Below are 23,589 nucleotides of genomic sequence, written 5' to 3'. Positions count from 1 at the left end.
AGTATTACATATGTCCCCTTTTTTCTCCCATGGACCCCTTATAGCCCGCCCCTGCCCCCCACCCCAGGCCTTCCACCACCTTATTGTCTGTGTCCGTGGGTTATGCATAGATGCATATTAGTTCTTTGGTTGATCTCTTCCCAGCCACCCGCCCATCCCTGCCTTCCCTCTGAGACTCGACAGTCTGTCCCTTGCTTCTATGTCCCTGGATCCATTTATTTTCAAGGTATTTCAGCTTCTATATATTTAATTGCTGGCAGTGTTGTGTAATGTATTTAATGCAGCGCTATATATTCTTCCACACCCAGACCTTGTCTTCATTTCTTTCAACGTAAACTGTGTATTCATCTTTGACCATTTATGAAATAGAATCTGGACATTAAACTCAGCTATATATGCCAAGCCTTTTTAGAGGCAATTTTATTGTGCTTTATTTCAATTACAGAAGTAATTCCTATCTACTATTAAAAATTCAAGCAATAAGAATGTGCATAAAGTAAGAGGGGAACGTTGAGGGTATAATAAAATGGAAAAAGGTTTTGTTCCCTCTTAGTCTTCCCCCTCCTTGCAATAGTATCACTTCCCAGATATAACCATTGAACTCATCTTTGCATTCTTAGCATTAAAATCTGTAATTCTAAATAATATACTCTGTATCTGTTTTTTTACTTAAGAATTTAGTCAACACTTAGTGGATTCCCACTATGAATGACAAGGAATTTTGCTGACTTACACTGCCTCCCTCTCAACAGTCCTGTTTTGACTTTTTGATCTTCTATTGGACATTAATGACAAGATCACAAACTCAAATGCCTACAGCATCGGGGCATGATATGCAAGTGTAGAAAGTGGGCAGGGACAAGGAATATCACGATGCCCTTTCTGCCCATTTTTTGTTCTCCTACTATTAATATGGGCAAGGTGAGGGGGAAAGCAGTCATCACTGGCAATGGATGGGTGTCCATGTGTGAGGCAATGACAAGGAATGGGGGGCCTATAGCAACCTGGAAGACACATGCTTAGATGCAGGGGCTAGTTCCACTGGCCAACTGTTGCCATGAGGAGATGTTGCCAGATCTTATTTTTTGAGAAAAGCCATTTAGAAATGAATTGTATGTATAAGCTTTTCATTTGTAAATCTTAGCTAAATTTTTTGAGAACACCACTGGCCAACCACAAAAGGTCTTTGTGTCAAATATGGCCAATGAGCTGACCATTTTTGCCCTCTGCCCTTATGGTTTTAAGTTGTGTACCCAAACCTCTGCTATGTGATCCATCTGATTTAGATGGCATCTCCTCACTTGTAATATGAAGACATTGGTGTCCTTATAGCTTTCTCTGCCTTTATTTTCCCACCTCCACCTTACCAGCCACTCACCATTCCTTTACTTCTGGCTTGCCAAGGCTTATAGAGCTAATCTTCTGTTCTGTGACTATAACACTTTTGAGCTTGTTCTATGGATTGATTTTTTAAAAAAACATTTTATTGATACCCATATTATATTGTATAAATATTCTCTTCAACTATCTGGTGGCCATGAATTAACTGTTCACAATCTATGACTGAAGAACTAGTTTCCAAATGCAGATGGCTGGGGTGGGTTTCCATCCCAGGGTGTAGTCCTGCCTCCCTGACTGAGGGCCTGACTGCAAGCTCCATGGACCGCGTGGGACACACCTACGGGCAGGTTCACTGAGAGCGTGTAAGCAGAGGGCAACTGGACAGACAGCTCGCCCAGCACATTTTGCCCCAGGCCTCTGAGCTACCCATTAATTTCACACTAGGAGCTTCTGTTTTCTCCACATAGATATTAAGTAAACATCCTCTAATGACTTCTGCCCTATACCACTCCTCATCTCCAAATCACTTCATCTCAAATGTGCGGCTCTCACTTCTGCTGGAGCCTCACACCTTGCATGTTATGGGCAGTGCTGATATGTCCTTCAAGGCGGTCCCAGGAAAATTCTCACCCACTGATGCCCCCTCTCCTGCTCTCAGTGCACCTCTGAGTTCATTCTCATTATAACCCTTTATGCTCATTTTGATGGCATATTTGCAGGGAGGAGGAGTTAATACGTCTGTTTTGTCTGGCATTTTGAACCAGAAGTGGCTACCAACTGCTGACAACTGCAGTTTCAACAACACTTGGCCTGTCATTTCCCATTCCGCTGCCTTTGCTCTGAATAGCTCAGTGACACACAGCAGCCCCCCACCAGTCTCCCTGCCGTGAGAAGCTCTGGAACAGACAGCGAGGGAAATTTTGGGAGCACGTTCCAACTTGCCAGGATACCAAGATTACCATTCTTCAACAAAAATGGGCAGCAAAAATCCTTTCATCAAGAGATTACATTTTTCTTTGGATGAATCTTATGCCCTAAGTAAATTCTCAAGAACGTAATGTTTTATTTCTGTTGTGAATGGAACAATGATTAACATACTGTCTAGCTGTGGCTCTCTGGTGTATGGGACCTGAATTCGGTCAGCCCTGTCCAATAGCACAACATAGTACTTGTTGCTGTTGAGCCCTTAGAATGTGGCTAGTGTGGCTGAGAAACTAAACTTTTTATTCAATTTAATTTTATTATTATTTTTTGTTGTTGTTAATCTCACTCAAGAATATTTTTTCCATTGATTTTTTAAGAGAGAGTGGAAGGGAGGGAGGGGGAGAAAGAGAGAAACATTAATGTGAGAGAGACGCATCAATTGGTTGCCTCCGCATGCACTCCGACTGGGGCCAGGGATCGAACCTGCAACCCAGGTACATGCCTTTGATCAGGAATCGGACCTGTGACCCGTCAGTTCAAGGGCCAACACTCTAACCACTGAAAAACACTGGCCAGGGCCTGAATTTTTTAATCTTAATTAGTCCTAACCTAAATTTAAATAGCCACATGTGGCTTGTAGCTATCCTTGAACAACTCATTCTCATTGAGGAAACAAAAGACAATAAACAATAACTGATAAAATTATAAATTGGCAAAAAGTAAAAATGTAACATATGTACGTATAGAAATTCAGAGGAGGGAGAATTGAAGGTTAGAAAGTTCAGGATTAGATCTATGAGGTAGATCTATGTGCTAACGTAAAAAAACAAAAATGCCAAAAGATGTTAAGTAAAAAGAGCAAGCTGCAGATGTTTATATGTAAGTGGGTCCACTTATAAATATTTTCATATATATGTACATATATTTATAGTTATAGATCATGTGTAGATACATGCTTATTTTTCATAGGACATTTCTAGAAGGATACCCAAATTGCTGACGGTGGCCACCTACAGAGAACAGAAGTAAAGGTCAAGGCAAGTCACATTTTTACATTGTTTGAATTTTTGTTTTAAAAATAGTTTAAGATTTAAATCATTTTTTTTCTTTATAACAAAGTTACAGGCACAGTGATGATGAATGGCTAATACATTTTTAAAAGGCCAAAGCAGTCAACTCTTTCCCATGGTTATTACTCATGAATGATCTTATGTGATTATTGGGAATATTCCACATCCTATTACCATGGCTCTTCTGTCCTCTAATAAAATGCTTTAAAAAGAAAACATACTTAAAGAAAGCAGCCTGAAGGAGGTAGAATGTAAATTGGACCTTGAGGCCAGATAGAATGGAGAGAAGGAAGGGCATTCTAAATTAAGACATAGCCAGAAAGGGGGAGCAGGGATGCAGGCATACGGGTGAGGAACAGTGAGGGCAGGGAGTGAGGAGGGGTGGAGGGAGAAGGCCCTATAAGAAGCCTGGGACCAAAGCCCTATGAGTGTGACAGCAAGAGGTCTGGAGTCTTAGACCCGACCACCTTGGTTCTTGGGGGAGCCAAATATTTACTGAGTGCCCATCATGTGGCAGGTATTGTGACAAATAAGAAAAGTCAGAAGTTCAAGGAACCATGTGAAAGGGATGGCATCACATAATGTGAGGAATACAAAATCTGAACCGCAAAGTACTGCCTCTATCACTTACTGATGTAACCTTGGCAAGTTTTGTAATTATTCTGATCCCCCTGGCTCTTCCTCTATAAAAATGGGGATAAAGCCACTTAAAAATCTTTATTGTTGGAAGTATTACATATGTCCCCTTTTTCCCCCTCATTGACCCCTTCTAGCCTACCCTTACCCCCCACCCCAGGCCTTCACCACCCTATTGTCTGTGTCCATGGGTTATGCATATATGTATACAAGTTCTTTGATCTCTTCCCACCCCCTCCCCCTCCTGCTCCTTCCCTCTGAGATTCTATAGTGTGTTCCATGCTTCTATGTCTCTGGATCTATTTCATTCATCAGTTTATTTTGTTCATTAGATTCCACATATGAGTGAGATCATGTGATGCTTGTTTTTCTCTGAGTGGATAAAGCCGCTTTACCATGAGGACAAAATGACTGAGGTTACATGCCTAGCCCCAACAGGGCACCAACAAATGCCAGTTCCCGTCCTATTATACTCTGCCTCCATCCCTAACCCCAAATCGATAGATAGGGGAGACCAACTATTTTCTTGGCTACCTTTTCTCCACAAAAGTGATACCAGAACAAAGTTCCTGCTGTGTGTGAGCGGGCTCGGCGAGCGGGGCTGGGCCTCTGCAGACAGTGCCAGAGTCAGGGGTGATGGAACATGGCCTTGTAGGCAGTGCCAGAGAACCCCGCCCCCGTCCTCAGGCGGTGCCAGAGAACCCCCTCCATTGTTCAAGGACTTGAGCAGAGGGTGACACAGGCAGACGCCACTTCAGGAGGATCGCTTAAGCAGCAGTAGGAAGGACACACTAGAAAGACAGGATTCAGGAAGCAGGAAACCAGCTTTCAAGCCCCTCCAAGCCTCATCTTAATCTCCTCTAAACTCCTATAATACAAACTATTTATTGAACTATTTATTCACTGTCATATCCTACTGTTTTATATGCACATGCTTTTCTCCAGAACCACATCATTAAGACTCCTGAGGACAGAGAGCAGATCAGATACTTCCTTCCAATTTCTCAGGGTGGTGGAGTGCTTCTGAGTGGGAAGTGAGCTGGGAAGAAGTTATGGGGAGGAAGGAGGATATTACTCCCGGCTGATGTGGAAACTGAGGAACGATTCAGGCTTTCATGGGGCAGGTCTTCTTGGTTCCCTTCCTCTACCCTCCACGACTTAAACATAAACATGCCTTGATGAGGCCAGGCTAGCCCTTGACGGAGAGGCCCACGTCAGTAAACACCAAGAACCCCAGCCTGGACGGAAACCTCATTCAGCTGCACTTCTCAAGAGGCACTAAAGCATCAGTTCATTTGACCCACAGCACAGCCAGGGCCTAACACTATGTTTGCTTTTTCTGATAAGAATGAATTCCAGGGCGGAGGGGAAGAAATCCCCAGTAGTTTCAGCATTTTTGCCACCATCGCTCCTTTCGCACTTAACTGTGGTGGGGAAGCAGCCCACCGACACTTGAGCTGCCTGCATGGACCAAGGAACAGCTGGAGGGGTCTCCTTCAGCCCCTGGCCCTGGCTGTCTGTGCATCGAGGTCCCCGTGCCCCAGGGCCTAGCGGTGCTCACAGGCAGTGGCACAGGACAGCGCACCACTCTTCCCATCCCAGCTGCATCTGCCCTGAGGGGTCCTCTTATGCATGTGGGGGGACAACAGAACCCCGCATCCAAGTTGTATCTACCTTCTCATCTCCCCAAGCAAATGGGTGCCTCACTCATCTTCTCCGGGGAGGAGGCCCACACAGGCCTTGGAAGTGGGCTCAGGGCCATTTGGTAAAGAATTCTGGGGTCCTGGGGGCCAGAACATGGGGGATGGTACAGCTCCAGTAGCACGTGCCTTGGGTACACAGGTCGCCTGCTCTGAGGCCAGGGTAGAGCAGGAAGAAGGAACAGGGGTTTTAAGAACAGGAGCTCAGGTTGTCTGGGTCTCAAGGTGGCTCTCATGAGATACAGAGCCACTGTTTCAGGGGTTCCTGAAAAGATAACCTCCTTGAGGCTGGCAGAGTCCAAAAAGAAATGTAGTTTTGGCCCGTTTGGGAGACTCTGGTCAAAGAGCGGTTGTTCTACAGAGACATTAACTTACCACTTGACTCCACGTGGTTGACTTCTACTCAGAAACCCTAGACCCCGTTGGTTCAAGCCAGACGGCCACAGCCAAGGAGGAACAGATCCTTCTAGAATGCTTGACTGAAGGGCCATGTTCAACTCATGGGGCACTCCCCTCACTGTTGGCAGACTGACTAAGGGTCTGAAAGCGTTCTTCAGTGCTTCCCTATTTATCCCCATCATTCAAAGAGACAGTACCTCCACATGCATCTTATTAGGTGTTTATCAGTTAGGAATACTTTTTGTAAAATTTCCTGTGTGAATGATCACAGCCCAAGATCCTATCTGAGAAAGTCTTGAAGCCTTAGGATTTTTTCCTCTTAGCTACTGGTCTTCATGCTCTATCCACTGCTGACCCCTCCCCCCCAACACACACCCACCCACCCCAACCAACCTGTGTATTCTGGCTTGTTGCTTCGTGGTTTTAATGTGGTTGCCTGAGCAACGGGTATCATATCTGTATTCAAGGCTGGAAGGTGGGGAGGGGTGGAATATGAGAGCAGCAGTAATGACCTTTTCTTAAAAAAAAAAAAAAAATCAGAAAAGCAAGAACTTTCCCAGAAACTCCCTAGCAGACTTCAGCCAGAACGCGTCACTGCCACACTTAGCTGCAAAGGAAAGCCCTACAGTGGCCTCTACAGTAGAGAAGGACAAGGGCAAAGGGGACTGGTAACGGGTTATGTGTTGGCTGCCAACGTATCTGCCACAAACTAGAAAAACCCTAGTAGATGTGAGGGACCGAGACCCACAGAGCCGAACATCTCATAGTTCAGGGCGTCTCAGAAAAAGACATGAACCACCTTAATGTGGCCCCACCTTAATGTCACCAAGTCTTCTTGCTAGAAAGAGGAGCTTTATTGGGGAAAAGGGTTCATTTAAGTCATTGGCTTAAAAATAGGCCTAAAAAAGGAAATGGGGGCAGGACAGGCAGCCGTTTTTACCTCTTTCAGGAATAAAGACAGAAAGCGCAGTATGAACCAACCTCGAATTGCCAGCGTCAGGAGGTGGCAGGAAACAAACCTTTACAACTGTCTCACATTGGTGGTGTCCACTGTATTTCCACAGTCACGGAGGCCCCTGCCCCCACCCTGGGACCCTCATACCCTGGCTCCAGGGCTCAAGGGTGGGAGTAGAGGGGGGGCGGCGAGCCAGCCAAGGTGGTGCCAGCAGGCAGAGCCAGCCAGGTGGTGTCCAGCCAGGTGGTGTCCACTGTATTTCTACAGTCACGGAGGCCCCTGCCCCCCATCCTAGGACCCTCATACCCTGGCTCCGGGACTCAAGCTGTTGGTGGCAACTTTAAGGAGGGAAGGGTGAGGGATGAGGAAAGCAGACAGAGCTTCCAGGGGGAACCACATGGAAGAGAAGGACTCCTGGCAGCTACAGTGGGCACCAGCCTGGGCCCAAGTAGTAGCTTGAAGGCTTAATTTTTAAAAGTCACTCACTTGTAAGAGATTCTCTAAGGGCCCAGTGACTGAAGAGTTGAGGTCCTGAGGTTATTGTGATCCTGACCCAGGATTGGTCTGGAGCAGAATGAGCATCTAGAACAGGACCTGGAGGGAGGAGTCAGGTGCAGGCAGGGTCAAGCGGCCACAGCAATGAAGCCAGAGAAACACGGACCACGCTCAGTGGGTAACCCCCTTGGAGCTCAGGCTTCCATAACCAGCAACTCCTGCTCAACGCCCATGTCACTTCAGGTTAACACTACCTTACCCTTCCTTTCGCTGAGGGCTCCAGGTCAGGAATACCCCTGACAACCTCATCTCTGGTGTCAAAACTACTAGCTTTCTCATTCTGGAATCATCTGAGGTGGCCTTTCCCCAACGCAAAATGTCCCTCTGTGTCCTTGCTGCAGTGATAACACACACTCGCAGCACGCTAGTTTACAGAGCACTTCCTATGACAGCCTTCCCCTCTGCGTTCTCTGTAAGTCTGCAGATGGAGCCTGGCACTCTCTCCAACATCTCTCCGGAACCATCTTCCCTGTGTGCCCACCATTCACCAGCTGCCATGGTGCTGTTCTGGGTTAGTCCCAGGCAGGTGGTAAGCGGTAAAGTAGCTCTGCAGGCTGACTTCTTAGCAGCACATTCATTTTAACATGTAGTCCACATGTGACATATGTCAACTATTTCATCAAAATAAACCAAACTTTTACATGGAGACTGCTATACTTTAAGAAGTCTGCAATCAAAATTGTGAATGCATTAAATGCTACTGGATTGTTTTGCTTAAGGTGGTTACGTTTACATGATGTGAATTTCACCTCATAAAATACTGTTACCATACTTTTTAACTTTATTAAGTGCTTTTACCATTTTCTTCTTCAGCTCATTTTCTTTTTACATCCCTATAGGCTAGAAATGCAGAAACAGCTAGTTGTTTATTCTCTGACTAGAGGCCCGGTGCACAAAATTTGTGCACGAGCAGGGTCCCTAGGCCTGGCCGGCGATCAGGGCCCATCTGTGGGGCGACTGGCAGGGTGATGGGGGGAGGGGCCCTGCTGGCTCTGCCTTGGCTGGTGGCCTGGCACTGCGCACATGCCAGCCCCACCCCTCACCACCACTGCCGCCAGTCGCCTCCCTCTGCCTGCTGGCACCACCTGGGCTGGCTCGCCGCCCCCCCTCTACTCCCGCCCACTGGTCATTCCGCAGGTCACTCTGCCGTTCGGTCGATTTGCATATTAGGGTTTTATATGGATAGATAAGGAAATAGATCCTTAGAAGGTGTGACCTCTCCAACCAGACAATGACAGCAACAAAGGACTCGAGCACTGGCTCCTGGGCCAGTGCCCATTCCTTGACAGTTCCAAATCAAGTAACTCAAAGGCATGATGACCTCAAAGTCACGAAGGAAGCAAGGGCACCAACATACTCTAAGGAAGCGAAGTCATCTCTTCCCCTCCAGTCTGTCTGAATTTGAGGAAGGCGTTCATCTCAGAGGCCAAGGACAAGAGGGTGGGTACAGAGATGAGATCAGTTTGCAAAGCCTCTTTAAATTTTTCATTTTTTATTTGTAAGTGCAAATTTAGTGTTTTATAATGTATTCACAGAGTTGTGCAACCATCATTACCGTATGATTTCAGAACATTTTCATCATCCCCAAAAGAAACCATGGGCCCATTAGCAGTCCCTCTTCACTCCTCCTCCCCAGGCCCTGGCAACCACTAATCCACCTTCTGTCTCCATAGGTTTGCCTGTTCTGGACATTTCATATACATGGAATCATTCACTATGTGGCCTTTGTGTCTGGCTTCTTTCACTTGGCATGATGCTTTCAGTGTTCATTCGTTTTGAAGCATGTATCAGCACTTCCTTGTCATGGCTGTCCAAGCCCTTTCTAATGCCCCAGGGATTCTTCCTGTTGCATCTGCCCTGCCAGCTGTGGGGATGTGGGGATTGCGGCCAGGACAACAGAAAAGAGCCTTCATCCTGGCGGTGCCCAGAGAGAAGACACAGACGCGTCAGCAGCATCGCCACCACTCTCCACAAACTTCCTCAGGCAACAGACACGACAGGGACTGTTATGTCACAACGACCAGCCAGCAGCCTTCACTAGACGGGCCTGTGCGAGCACACGGTGCAGGGCCTCCGGGGCCACTTTCAAAGCACAACCCCTGCACTCTCTCCGGAGGACCACAGCCAAACCTGGCACCTGAACGAGGCAGGGCCCAGTGTCAGCCGGGAAGAGTGAGGTGCTCATCCCTTCCTTCCACAAGCTTTCAGGGGCCTGCCCCCGAATTGCGCTATTGACCCTGTACAAAATGCGGGTTAGGGGTACTGACCCCAGACAGCTGAAAATCCACAGGTCATTTAATTCAGCCCTCCGTGTCTGTGGATTCCCAACTGCAAATAAAAAATACTGTTTTTAACTCATGGTTGGTTGATTCCACAGATACGAAACCTGGGGATACAGAGGGCTGACTGTGCATTTATTGAAAAAAAATCCACGTATAAATGGACCTTGCAGTATGTTTCAAGGGTCAACTGTAGATTCACAGTGCAACCTGTGAATTTCCCACCACCTCAGCTGTCTTTTGCTCTGGTCAAAGTCCTCTAGCTTCTAAAGCATTTCCTGGGGTAGACCTCCATGTTGAATTCAGGACAACTATTACTTGCGAACCCCCTGACTTCCACATGCATCTCCACATCAAGTGGATGACTTGACTTCCTGGTGGTCTGAGGCAGCAGCTCACTGAAAGTCTCTCCAATTGGGCATAACACCAGATATTCTGACAGCTATTCTTCAATGCTCCCACCTTCTTCTCCCTTTTAGTACAAGATGGACAAGGGATTACCATGCCCATTTGTAGCAGAAGAAATGGGGACCCAGTGAAGGAAAGAGACCAACATTCATTAGCAGAAGAAGGGGTCCTACCTCCCATCTCATTGCACTGGATGTACCAAGTGGATACAGGAGAAGGCTAGTTAACTAAACACTCCTTCCAGGGAGAAAGGGAAAGAAAAAGTATAGTCAGTTTTTAATTGTCCTTATTCCAAGGCATTTATCTGAACCCAATCTGTGCGCTTCCTGCCACCAGCATATGTGTTCTCCTATAATCAGGTATTGCATACCCAGACATGACCTACATTAACAGCAAAACATTTTGGTGTCCCTCCACAACCCCTCCCTGAGTCCTCCAAAACAACAAAGTCAACCATAAATAAAATAAATAGGGCAAATGGCATATATTTACTTTACATGTGGGTCCCAAACAAACCAGGTCCTCTACCAGATCCATCCTGATGAGGAAAAGGCTCCAGAAGGAGTCTAACCCCCTCCACCTCCCCCAAGCCTCCCATCCAGCCCACATCTTACCCTCCCTTCAAACTTGGCGGTGGCTCCTTCTCTGAGGCAGAGGTTCCGAGGGGGCAGAATGAAAGCAGGGGCCTCGGTCAGGGGCATGGAGCCGACTCTCGAGGGATCCACACTGAAGGAGGTTTTAGAAACGTGTGCCGAGGCAGCCAGCTTCACATCCCCCATAGTCTGCAAACAGGAAGGAAGGCAGGTCAGATGAGACAAAGTACAGTCCTGTTTCTCCTCGGGCAGCAGCAGGCCCAGCGTGCTTGCTGGGCCCGGGATTGTGAGTTTCACAGGGAGCGGGTGCCCCATTAGGTCAGGGTCCACCTGGAGTTCCTCTGGGAACGAGAGGCTCTGTGTTCTCCGCACGCAAGGCTGCCAGGGTGAGGCCCAGCTGGTCCCAGACGCCAGCTCCCAGGGCCATGCCCCGGCCTCCACAAAACCCCATGGAGAACTTCCAGGAAAGGGGCAGCGTGGTAAGAACAGAGAAACCAAACAGCCCTCAGAGTTCTTACAATACGTATCTAAAATCAGTATTTATCAGTCATTGACCCTTCAGAATCAACATCTAGGCATTTGTGGTAGAAAGGAAAAGCTGCTTTTGCTTGCACCGTGAGAACTCACAAGCTAAAGAAAAACAGGATACAGACTCCAAGAAAGAAAGTAGTTTGGGATTAATATGACAGGATTCTGGGTGAGGTGAGTGTGTGTGGTTGAATGAAGGGAAGGAAAGCTAGGGAGGACATCCTACTTTTGGGGAAAAGACTGTGAAAAAGCCTCAAGGGTCACAGAACAGCAGAGAAGAGAGTGTTTTAAGATAATCTAGGCGAACTCCTTCATTTATAACTGAGGCCCAGAAGGTAAGTCACTTGCCCAGAGATATCCCGGAAAGAACACCTTGGGTTCTGACTCCCCGTCCAGGGCCTCGCTGGGACTAGACAAGATGCCTATCGATGGGGACTGGCAGAGTCAGCTGGCCCAAGGAGGCAGGACTGATTCCAGAAGAGGGATTAGTAACAGGCAGGAATCCAAGTTCTCCGTTACTACAGAAACCGACTCAGGCTCTCATAAAGAGAGAAGGGGTCCGTTAGGAAGATGGAGTTAGGGGACAGCTCCCTAAATCCATTGGAAAGTCTGGAGAACCAGGCTAGCAACACAGGCATCAGTGACAGAATCTGAGTGGTCAGATCCCAGCCAAGGTCACTGGACATCCTCAACCACCACCTAGAATACATCCCAGGTATCCCTGCTCCAGGTTCGAAGTCCAGGTGGAAGCTTTACCAGGCTGGGAAGGCTCCAGGTTGGGACCGCGTCTTATTCTCTATAGAATCCACGGCTCCTGGCCTACTGCAGGCATACGACAAACATCCGCTAAACGGAAGAGGAACAATATGTCTAGTTTATATGTTCTGTTCACTTTTTTGGGATCTTTAGTCACACATTTAAATCCCACACTGTGAGTTGGGTGAGCATGTAATTAGTTTGTTTAAATTTAATAACATCTAATAAAAATAAAATGGAGATAATATTTTGAAGTTGAAGTTAAAATAACAAACACCTAGATTTGTTTAACAGGGCACATCCTGCTGGACAGATCCAGCTTTCTCTTTCACTAATACCATATTAGCTTTGCAAACAAAATCCCTTCCAAAAGGTTTGCTGCAGTCGGTAATAATGAAAGCAAACCTTATGTAGCACTTTATGTACACTAGGAGCTGTTCTAAGCACTTTATAAATAATAGCTCATTTGCTCCTCACAACAACACTGTAAGATAAATAATCTCATCACCCCCACTTTATGGATTAGAAACCTATGTGCAGAGAGATTCAGAAATTTGTCCAAGGTCTTGGCATTTAATAGGGGGCAAGACTGGCATTTGAACCCAGGTGTCTGGCACCAGAGCCCCGAGTCTTAACCACTGGGCCCTCTGACCTCTTGTAAGCAGTCAGAGTTGGCTGGTGGGAAGGGGGCCTGAAGTTGGGGTAACAAGGGAGAAAATTGAAAGTTGCTCCCACATACATAAAAAATTAAGGTTTTCTGTATGTCAAAGCATACTCTGGACAACATTAAAAGATGGATGATAATCTGGGATAAAATGTTTACAATAAAAAACAAAGGACTAGGATACTTTACATGTAGGAAAACAGCCTGACAGATAAATGGGAAAAGGCTATTCCTTAGATGGCTCATAAAAGACAGACAAATGAGCACTACAAATGGACACTACCTGGTCACAATAAGAGCCCAAGAGTGCAACTTAAGAACAAGCTATTATCTTAGGAACTAACCAAATCGATATTTAAAAGGAGCAATAACAAAATGCCAGTGAGATTGTGGTGAGGTGGGCATGCTGGTACCCAACCAGGAGAATAGAAATTGGTATGATCTGTCTGGAAAGCAATTTGGCAAAATGATTGTAAACAAATGTCCATCCTTTGCCCTAGTAATCCTACATTTAGAAATGTGTGATTGGGAAACAATCAGAGATGTGGCCCAAAATTTGTATGTGAGAATGCTAGTCACATTATTTATAGCAAAAGAAACAGAAAAATAATCCACGTAAATAGAAATAGAAAAAAACAAACTTAAATATCTAACAGTAAGATGGGTTAAACAAGTGGAATATCAGGCAGTTATATGAGTGTATACTTACAAGAAAAATAATTATAGAAATTTAATAATATAGAAATTTTAAACTAATAATAAATTTTATTATGGAAAATTTCAAAGACACAGAAAAGCAGAATGATAAAATGAGCACCTCAACTACTCATCCCATAGATTCAATGATTAGCATTGTGTCATATCATTATGTTTGTGTATGTATTTGCAGAACCATTTCAAAGTAACCATGATATAATTTTAATGGCATGAATCATGATACATTCATTCACTCAATTAAAACATACTGACTGATTCCCAGGCGAGGAAAAAGCTAACTGAGTCCATCACCACCAAACCAGTATTACAAGAAATGTTAAAGGACTTCTTTAAGAAGAAGAAGAAAAAGATAAAAATTATGAATAATAAAATGGCAAAAATTGCATACCTATCAATAATTACTTTAAATGTTCCAATCAAAAGACATATAGTGGCTGAATGGTTATGAAAACAAGATCCATATATGCTGCCCTCAAGAGACCCACCTCAGATCAAAAGACACACAGAGAATGAAAGTAAAGGATGGAAAAAATATTTCAGACAAATGGAAATGAAGGGAAACAAGTCAGGTAGAAATACTTATATCAGACAAAATAGACTTTAAAACAAATGCTAGAATAAGAGACAAAGAAGAACATTTCATATATAGTAGCCAAGATATGGAAGCAACCTAAGTGTCCATCAATAGACAGTTGGATAAAGAAGATATGGTATATATACAATGGAATATTTCTCGGCCATAAAAAAAATTGAAATCTTACCATTTGCAACAACATGGATGTACTTAGAGGGTATTATGCTAAGTGAAATAAGTCAGACAGAGACAAATAGCATATGATTTCACTTCTATGTGGGATCTAAAGAACAAAACAAACAAAACAGAAACTCAGAGAAACAGAGAACAAAACTGATGGTTGCCAGATGGGAGAAAGGTTGGGGGATTGGGTAAAAAAGGTGAAGGGATTAAGTAGTAGTTACAAAATAGTCATGGTAAATAGAGTACAGCACAGGGAATATACTAGTAGTCAATGACATATGGTGCCAGGTGGGTACTAGACTTATGGGAGGACACTTTGTAAGTTCTATAAATGTCTAACCACTATACTGAATACCTGAAACTAATATAATATTGAATGTCATCTATAATTGAAAAAAAATTTAAAAATTTTAAAACCTATTTATTGAACATCTACCACATGCCAAGCAAGGTGCTAGGGTTTGGCAGTGAATAGTCACGTGTGTGTAGTGAATGGAGTAACATGACAGTGAATAGTCACGTGTGTGTAGTGAATGGAGTAACATGGGAAGGGATGGGGCTCTTATATCCTGCAGGGCTGCCTAGGACCCTACACCAGAAGGGACACTGCTCCTTCTGCCCTCCTCCACTGCCACCGAGGTGAGGTGACAGATACACTCTGTGCTGTCAGCACCAGGAGGGTGGGAAGTGGGGTGGAGGTGGGGGTAGGCATCATGAGGGTCAGATCCTGCCATAAATTGAGCGGCACTATACTTTCTAACTGTGAGCTGGGCAAGGAACTTCAATTCTCTTGGCCTCAGTCTTCTTTTCCATAAAGTGGGAATGATAATATCAGCCTCACAAAGTTGAAGGAGGATTTGAATAGAGTGCGTATAAAACACATAGTACAGCGTAAAGGGGATTCAATAAGTGGTGGTTGTCAATATCATCATCCAGCTCCCGAAGGAAAACCAGTTTCTCCGCCTACAGGACACAGACTCGTTCGCCTAGGACAGTGGTCGGCAAACTGCGGTTCGCGAGCCGCGGTTTGCCGCTCTGTTGACTCATGAGTTTGCCGACCACTGGCCTAGGACACAAGATGCCCAGGCCAGCCCGATCTCTTCAGGATAAGGTAGCTGAGTGGGATTACTGTGTAACAGTAGTAGAGGCAGATGGCAGGACTCTGAAAAGATGGGGAAGAAGGATCGTCATGTCTGTTCTAGTAGCACCGTCTAATGGGCAGGGTGTGTGCCGCTGACACCGGGCTGGGCACCAGTCTTACTCAGTCCCCACAGTCCAGCAAGGCGGTTCTGACTATGCTCCTTTTTCAATGAGGACACCGAGGCTCAGAAAGCCAACCACACTTGTCCAAGGTCAAGAAGCTAAGCTAAGAAGTGGAAACCAAGCCAAAGCCCATGACCTAGATGAGGAATTTCCTGCTATTCCCAGTAAAGAGAGATGCAATAGGCAGAGGCATTTGCAGAGAGGAATACTGGGAGTTGTGCCTCCCCTTTGCTCTCAGGCCTGGCTTTGGAAGACACAGGCTCTTTGGCCTCTGCTTTAAGAGGAGCTGAAAACTAGGAGTGGTGACATCAGGCTCAGGACCCTCTACAAATCCTCTTGATCCAAGACCTCCTGAGGTCCACCTAAACTTCCCAAAGGCCCCGGATACTATCCTCAAAAGGAACATGCTTGGGCCCTAGCCAGTTTAGCTCAGTAGATAGAGCATCGGCCTGTGGACTAAAGGGTCCCTGGTTCAATTCCGGTCAAGGGCACATGCCTGGGTTGTGGGCTCGATCCCCAATAGGGGGCATGCAGAAGGCAGCTGATCAATGACTCTCTCTCATCATTGATGTTTCTAGCTCTCTCTCCCTCTACCTTCCTCTCTGAAATCAATTAAAAAAATTTTTTTTTAAAAGAAACATGCTTAGGCTCAAGAACACAGAAGACAGGACTCATCCATCCTTAGGGGAGGTGTGGCTTCATGGTTAGAAACATAACAGGCAAGTCAATGCAGCCAGAAGACATCCATTCCCCTGCAAGGCGGTGGTGGGGGCGGTTACTTAACTATCGAGCAAGCAGGACCAGAGCCCAGTCCCTGGCCGGCCAGGTACACCAAACAGCTCTGCTCAGTCCAGTGCCCCATCCCCTGCCATTAACACATAAAAAGATTCCTTCCTTGCTGCCAATTAATGGCTACTGACATATTTAGAATGCTCTATGAAAAAAAAAAATCAAACTAAACCATCCTTGTTTCCGTCTAACCCCTAATCCATCCTGGTGACCACACTCTCATCAAGAATACCTGCAATAGCCGAAACCGGTTTGGCTCAGTGGATGGAGCGTCAGCCTGCGGACTCAAGGGTCCCAGGTTCGATTCCGGTCGGGGGCATGTACATTGGTTGCGGGCACATCCCCAGTGGGAGGTGTGCAGGAGACAGCTGATCGATGTTTCTCTCTCATCGATGTTTCTAACTCTCTATCCCTCTCTCTTCCTCTCTGTAAAAAATCAATAAAATATATTAAAAAAAAAAAAAGAATACCTGCAATAACTTCTCTATCGGCAGAGCGGTGCTCGGTGGCTGGAATCAAACAAACCAACTAGAAGGTTTTACTCAATAATGATCAGGGGAAAGAGAAGTAAGAAGAGAAAAAAATGGAGGGGGTCCAAAAGAGCAGTGGTGTGAGAGCTAGAAGCAGTCCCTCATCCCTCCCTGCCCGCCCCCCACAATTCTTGGGCCAAAGCTCACCCCCCAAATAAGGTTTCCACAAATAACAGAATGTATTAGTCCTTTATAGCAGCACTAAGTTAATTTGACTTTAATTTGATCAAAAGCACTATAAATTGTCTCTTGAAACCAGAAAGGAACACTTTTAACTATGGCCAAAACAGAGTGCAACTCTGAGGCAAAAAGACTCAGAATAAAAGTAAAGATCCGGGATCGAGTTGAGTGGCAGAACGGGTTCAGAGAAACCAGCTGACCCCTTTCCTGCCCAAAGTGCATTCATATTAAGTGATCGCTGCCCTTAAGCACCGGTCAGGGTCAGTCCTGGAAACACCACGCCTTCCCTACAGGGAAGGGCTGCCAGCAGGCTCGGCACTGGCAGCCTGGCTGTCAGCAGTGAACCCACCTACAGGCCACAGCACGCACGTCAGAGGCAGCACACCACCAGGCAATGACAGCTCCACTCCCCACCTCGATCTTCTCTCTGCAGAACCCCAATCCTGACACATTCCCTGATTGCTCCCAATCCCCGAGTGCTGTGGGCTGTGCCAGGCTGACTTGCTGTAACCCATGGGAGCAAGCAGGGGAGCCACACGCCAAAGAACAGACACGCCTTACCGTGGCCTCTTCCCCGGGCAGCTCTCACATGAGTCGGGGCGCGTGGGCAGCCACGCGTTCCCACTGTACTGCGGAGGTTCCTGTCCGCGGTCTGTCCAAGGAAGAGAGGGAAGGAGAGCCTGGCACGCCGCAGAGCCCAGGAGACCAGACTGAAAAAGTTCGGGGGGGGCGGGGGGGTTGACTTTGCTCGCAGATGTTGCAACTCGCCTTCCGCTGAGCAGCTAGCTTCACCCGGTCAGGGAGATCTGTTGTTCTAATCCGCCCAGCTGGGGTGACCTTTGAAACCCCTGGCTGCCAGCTGCAGAGGCTCTCAATGGAGTCCTGGGGAAACCAGGGGTGGAAGGAAGCTCATGGGTTTTCACAGAGCTGCAGATTCCAGTCTGAGTGTGGAGCAAAGGGAGGAGGCTGTCAAGCAGAGAGCTGAGCCCTTGGAGGGGCTGGGCACCCCCCCAACTCTACATCTGGCCTGGACTACCACTCACCCCTTGGCACATCTGGCCTAGGATTACCATCCAGGGCTCCTGGGACATTTGCCTCCTGAGATCCTGCTCCTTCCTCCTTAAACTGAGGAAACCCTGGTTATGATCCCTTGAGTGGGAGGCAAGCCCAGCGAGCAGATGGATGGGGGAACTCCAGGCTTAGGGAATCTGGGCTGGGATCTCCACCAGGCTCCACAGACTGTGTTCACACAGTGCAGAGGACCCAGGGGCACTGGTCCTGCCCCCTGGGAGCCTCAGGAGCGGCCCCTGGAGCATACCTCTAAAACGTGGCAGCAAGGTGATGCCTAGCCCAGCACCCTCCTTCAAGGGACAGAAGGATTGCCATCATTCCAGAGGACTCTCACCTTCTATGCAACTCACACATTGGGACAGACTGAGAACATCGGAACTGGCAATGACATGAGTGTAAGCTTTTCATTCTTGAGTAACTGGTATTCTCATAACACCTAAATGACCCCTTACCCTCTAGCTCATCCATTCTCAAACTTCTTGATCCTAGGGCCCCTTCATGCTCCGAAAAATTATTGGAGATCCCAAAGAATTTTTGTTTGTAATTTATTGCTATCAATATTTACTGTATTAGAGATTAAAACTAAAAAATATTAGTTCATTTAAAAGCATCACTTATCCCATTATGTGTTAACATAACATTTTAAAAAGAAAAATATATTTTCCAAAACAAAAAAGTAAGAAGAGTTGTTTGTTTTTGCTGTCTGACTTAATGGAAGACACCTAAATTTTCATATCTGTTTCTGTATCTAATCTGTTGTGACATCACAGTATTAGTATCTGTAGCTTCTAGAAAACTCCGCTGTACACTGGGAGAGAAGGTGAGTGAAAAAAGCAAACAACATTTTATTACAAAAATGGTTTGGACTCATGGCCTCAAGGACTGAGAAGGGTCCCCAGGGCACACTTTGAGAACTGCTGCTTTAGTCTCTCCCCCTGCTCTCCTTGTCACCGACGGCCCTCACTTCTGTCCTCCTTAAACACACAAGTGGGAAAGTGGTTTTATGAAGGCAGTGGTATGCAGCTTTGAATGGGGATGGGGAAGAGGGTGAATCAATACCTAATCTGATCCCATCTTTTCTTCCAAAGAAAACGGTTGAACAAATGTGGACCAGAGAGATTTGAGGCCTGAAACAGACACTGATGAAGAGAACACCATTAAGCCATTTAAGTTCTTGGCTAAGAACTAAAGGTACACCCAGATTCTGAAAGATTTTTAACGTAGTAGATATTTGAATGTTTTATGGCTAATAAAGGAGGAAAGAATAAAAAACAAAACCCACAATGCTGTTCACCACTGAGGAATGGGGGTAAACCAAATTTAAGTCTCCTTAGACGGAGGTCTCTGGTAGTGGACACAGGATGGGAAACTCATTTGATCTGGACGAAATCATGGAAGGTATATTTATCAAATCGGTGGATTATACTAAGCAAGTAGGAACAGCTACCACGTTGGACGCTAAATACACCTTGAAAGATCAGCAAAAGGGACCAGAGCTTGAGAGGACGTTTAAAAGAACAAACTTTAAGTTCCCACACGTAGGCTCAAAAACCAAAACCAAACAACTGCCAAGCACAAAACGGCTGATGGGAAATAACACAGACTCTGGTCCCATCAAGGTTAGGTCAGGTCCCAACGTTAGGAAAGCGCATCAGATTCCAAGCATCATAGTTGGCAGCCAGGCAGCTGTATGGTTATATGATTAACCTGTCTCCCCTCCCGGAACATGAGCGTCACCAGGTCACAGGTCCTGTGTGTTTTCCTCACCGCTGTATCCCCAATGCCTAGGATGCCGATAAGCAAAATTACTGATGAGCTCTCAATAGATAACTGTGGAATACCTGAATGAATAGAATTTTGGGTTAAAAAAACACACATTTAAAAATCATCTCCAAAGTATGACTCCATTTAATTTTATTGCATAGGGACTGGTGTGAATGTGAGAGAAAGGACGTAGAGAAAGCAGTGCAGTGGGTGAACAAGCCACACCATAAACTATCGACCCCTCTGGGTCCCACAGGTAATTGGTTCAATACACATACCAGTGTAGTTCTAAACCCGGCATGTAACTTGTGCATCTATGTAACTTGTTTGCTTCTCAGCGTGAAATGGGCATAATGGTGCTCTGCTCGGGGGATACTCTCTGGGTTTCTCTGAGGAACTCGGATCCACATCCTCGGATTCCCAAGTGAAACCATGCAAAGCCAGCCGGCTCTGCCTCCCACAGCTGAGTTTTCCCCGAGCACCAGGCAGCCTCTCCCTCCCAAAGGCTTCCTGGGCCTTTCCTCTTGGAAAACACATTAAAGGAGAGGCTGGGCTTCTACAAGCAGATGAGCTGCCCACGCCAGCCTGGCCACATCGGCAGAGCAGCAGACCACGGGTGGGAGGAGGGTGTCTGCTCAGCAACACAACCCTGAGTGCCCACATCTTTGGCAGAAAGTTATTTTTAAGTTTTCTCGAAAGGGGACTCACACACACACAGACCAAATAAAATAAATACACCCAACCTCACACACAGTGTGAACGAGCAAGGCCTGGTCCCCTGGAGCGGCTCTCTCCCCGCTGGGGTTTCTTGCTTAATTTGGGATTTAATGAGAACAGGCTGAGAGCAGCTTTCTGCAATAAAAGTCACATGCAAAAAGAAAGCAGAGCCAGAAACCCTGATTACAACTAAATTAGCAAAATGCACATTCCTATCATCATCTAGCAACAATCCTCAAGTCCGCTCACTTCATTATCAGGTATCATCCCTGCAGAGGGAAGTTTGGGGTCACAAGTGTATTTATCCAACCATCCCCTTCTCAAACGCCAGGCCTCCTCTCTCCAGTCTGCTGGGCCGTGCCAATAGTGCCCAATTTTTTAAAACCCCATGAAATGAGCACTGTGAGTACTCAGGTCCGTGGGAGCCTGGGAAATCCACTCGGGGAACAGGAACAGTACTTACGGCTCCCATCCCCACGATGCCCCATCGCCAGGAACACACTGCTCGGCTGTGGTCTCTGATGCTAAACTGTGTGGCCTGAGGCAAGTGACAATATGAAAGTCTTACTCTACCCATCTATAAAGCGGGGCTACTACTAATATCCACCCCCACCCTGCAGGGTTGCTGTGAGGGTTAGCAGTGTGTTTAAAAAGTATCCCCAGAGCAGTCACTGGCACAGAGTAAGTTCTCAATCCCTGGTGGCTGCTCTTGTTAACGTTGTCGTTGTTTTCAGATTTCTGTCAAAGCTCAGGGGATTGAAGCAGCCTTGGCCAAGAAGGGAGCCGGCACAGGAGAAAACAGAAGATAGCACCAGAGGGTAAAATAGCACAGAAGCGAGTCAGTGACTCTAGTGCTTACTACGGCTATACCCCAACCAGCTGTGTGACCTTAAGAAAGTCAGCTTCCTTCCCTGGTCTTCTCTACATGGGCCCTTCCTGCCCTAGTGCCCCTGTCTCCAGGACTAGGATCCGCTCTCTACAGGACACCTGGACAGGTAGGAGAGGTTCTAGCAGGGGAAGCCAAGCCCAGAGCAGGAACAAGATGCTGCGGGTCTCCCGGGAGGAGGCGAAGGCCTCCCTACCAGAGGATTCTGTTCCGGGCCCACCACACAGGCTCCATGGTCGCAGCAGCCAAATCAGGCAGGCACACCTGATCCTCAGGACACACCAGCAAAGGCCGCAAAAGCTCTGAAGACTGGGCCAGTGCTAGTAACAGGTGCCTATACCGTTATTCCAGCTTCTCAGCCTAGGCCGCTCCCAGGTCTGTCCACGGAGGGGCTGGGGCTGAAAGAGCTGAGTGGAAACCCCAGGAAAAAAGGAGAAAGAGAGACAACCAATCATAGCTACTGTTTAGTGAGCACTAACTATGTGTCAGGCATGGGAGTAAGTACTTAAGGTGACTTACCTCATTTAATCCCTTAGCAGAATGGCAAATATTAATAGCAAAATTAATGGGGAGTATCATTCAGTATAAAATATATTCCCTTTCTAACTTCATTCTTCCTCTCCCTCCCCCAATTCAGCCAACATTTAGTAATTTGAGTTATTTAGAAACATGAGTCTGGGGCTGGGGAGACGGGGTGGGAGGGCTAGTGGGGAGGTTGGGGCAGCCCATAACGGTATGGGTGTGCTGATGGTGTTGGAATGTCAGAGGGTGGAGGAGAGATCTAAAAAGAGGAGGGAAGGGGAGTGAAGAGAAGGGTCACCCTCTGTGCCATGAGTCTGCCCTGCCCCTCCTCACCTGGTCTTCAGAGAAGCCTAGGGAAGCTTTGGAGAAGAAGGCCCAGGAGAGGCAAGAGCCTCATGATTCTGCTGACCACACCCCGTCCTGAAGGGCTCTGAGCACTTCTCGAGCTCCAGGCTGGAATGCCGCACCCTTCTTTCTGGGCTGCCTGAAGTGCATGCACACTGGCCCTCCGTTTTGGGGAGGAAAGTGGCCCTATGTTGATGATCTGAAGGGACAGGCCCAGTGGATCCTGTGCTAGGGGGGCCCTTAGACTCTGAGAACACGATGCAGGCGAACTGTGAGCAGAGTTCACGTGGCCCCTGCTCCTCTCCACGCACTTTAGGGGGGATGCCAGCTTCCCCTGGCCTATTTCTCTTGGGAAAACATTAGCTCTGTGGCTGGTCTAACGCCTGGTTGAGTGGAGGAGAGAGAATGAGGAGGACACTTCTGTGGGAGTTCTGCCTTCCCACGCGAGAGCCTCAGGCATCAGGCTGGAGCAGTGTCTTCCAAGGAGAGCGGGGCAGGAAGCACTGCTGGCGGGAGGGGCTGCAGAGATGGGGAACAAAGGTAAGAACCACGGCTGATGAGAACCAAGGCTGCATTTGAAGACTGTCTCCAGCCTCAAGTGCCCACCGCTCCTGCTGGGGCCCAGGCAGTTGCCAGTACCCATCTGGCTCTGGCATGTCCATGGCTCACGTGAGCTTCCTTTCCTGAGAGGCCTGGCGACACTTCCCCACTGTGACACAGCAAAGAAAACACACAGCCAACCTGACTTACCAACTCCCACCCGCTCCCGGACTTGAAAGTGGAGCCTGCAGTTGTTTCCTAATTACTCCCACCAACACAATCTGCCTCCTCTGGCTGAAGCTGAAGGCCTGGCAAACGGTGTGAAGCATTTCTAGTTTTCCTTCCACTCTTAGTTAGCACTAAGACAAGAGGGTAGGTGCACAGAGAAGGTGAATGGGGAGGCAGCCAAGATTGGGTGTCTCTGCTTTGGTTGAATGTTGACCTATGAACAGGAGGTCATGGTTCAATTCCTGGTATGTGGGTTGTGGGCTCAATCACCAATAGGGAGCATGCAGGAGGAAGCCAATGGATGATTCTCTCTCATCATTGATGTTTCTGTCTCTCTCTCCTGCTCTCTTCCTCTCTGAAATCAATAAATTTAAAAAAAAGAAAGAAAAAAAAAAAAAGACTGGGAGTCTCCCACATGCTGGAGGAGGGAGGGTGCTCAATCCAGGTAGTTTTTTCCCATGCAGTTTTCAGA

At 46.9% G+C, this 23,589-nt stretch overlaps 1 protein-coding gene across 1 annotated transcript in view; it reads right to left on the bottom strand.

Moving 5' to 3' along the window:
- The window catches only part of MYLK (myosin light chain kinase), a 295,783-nt gene that overhangs the window by 168,638 nt on the left and 103,556 nt on the right, over positions 1–23,589 (bottom strand). Inside the window, exon 2 of the mRNA XM_054713911.1 lies at positions 10,882–11,049. Coding sequence (XP_054569886.1) covers positions 10,882–11,046 — 165 coding nt within the window. The 5' untranslated portion in view covers positions 11,047–11,049. The remainder of the gene's footprint in view (positions 1–10,881; positions 11,050–23,589) is intronic.

Source organism: Eptesicus fuscus, chromosome 3 (genome assembly GCF_027574615.1).
Source record: "Eptesicus fuscus isolate TK198812 chromosome 3, DD_ASM_mEF_20220401, whole genome shotgun sequence".
Lineage (NCBI taxonomy): Eukaryota > Metazoa > Chordata > Mammalia > Chiroptera > Vespertilionidae > Eptesicus > Eptesicus fuscus.
This window is presented reverse-complemented; position numbering and strand designations above follow the sequence as displayed.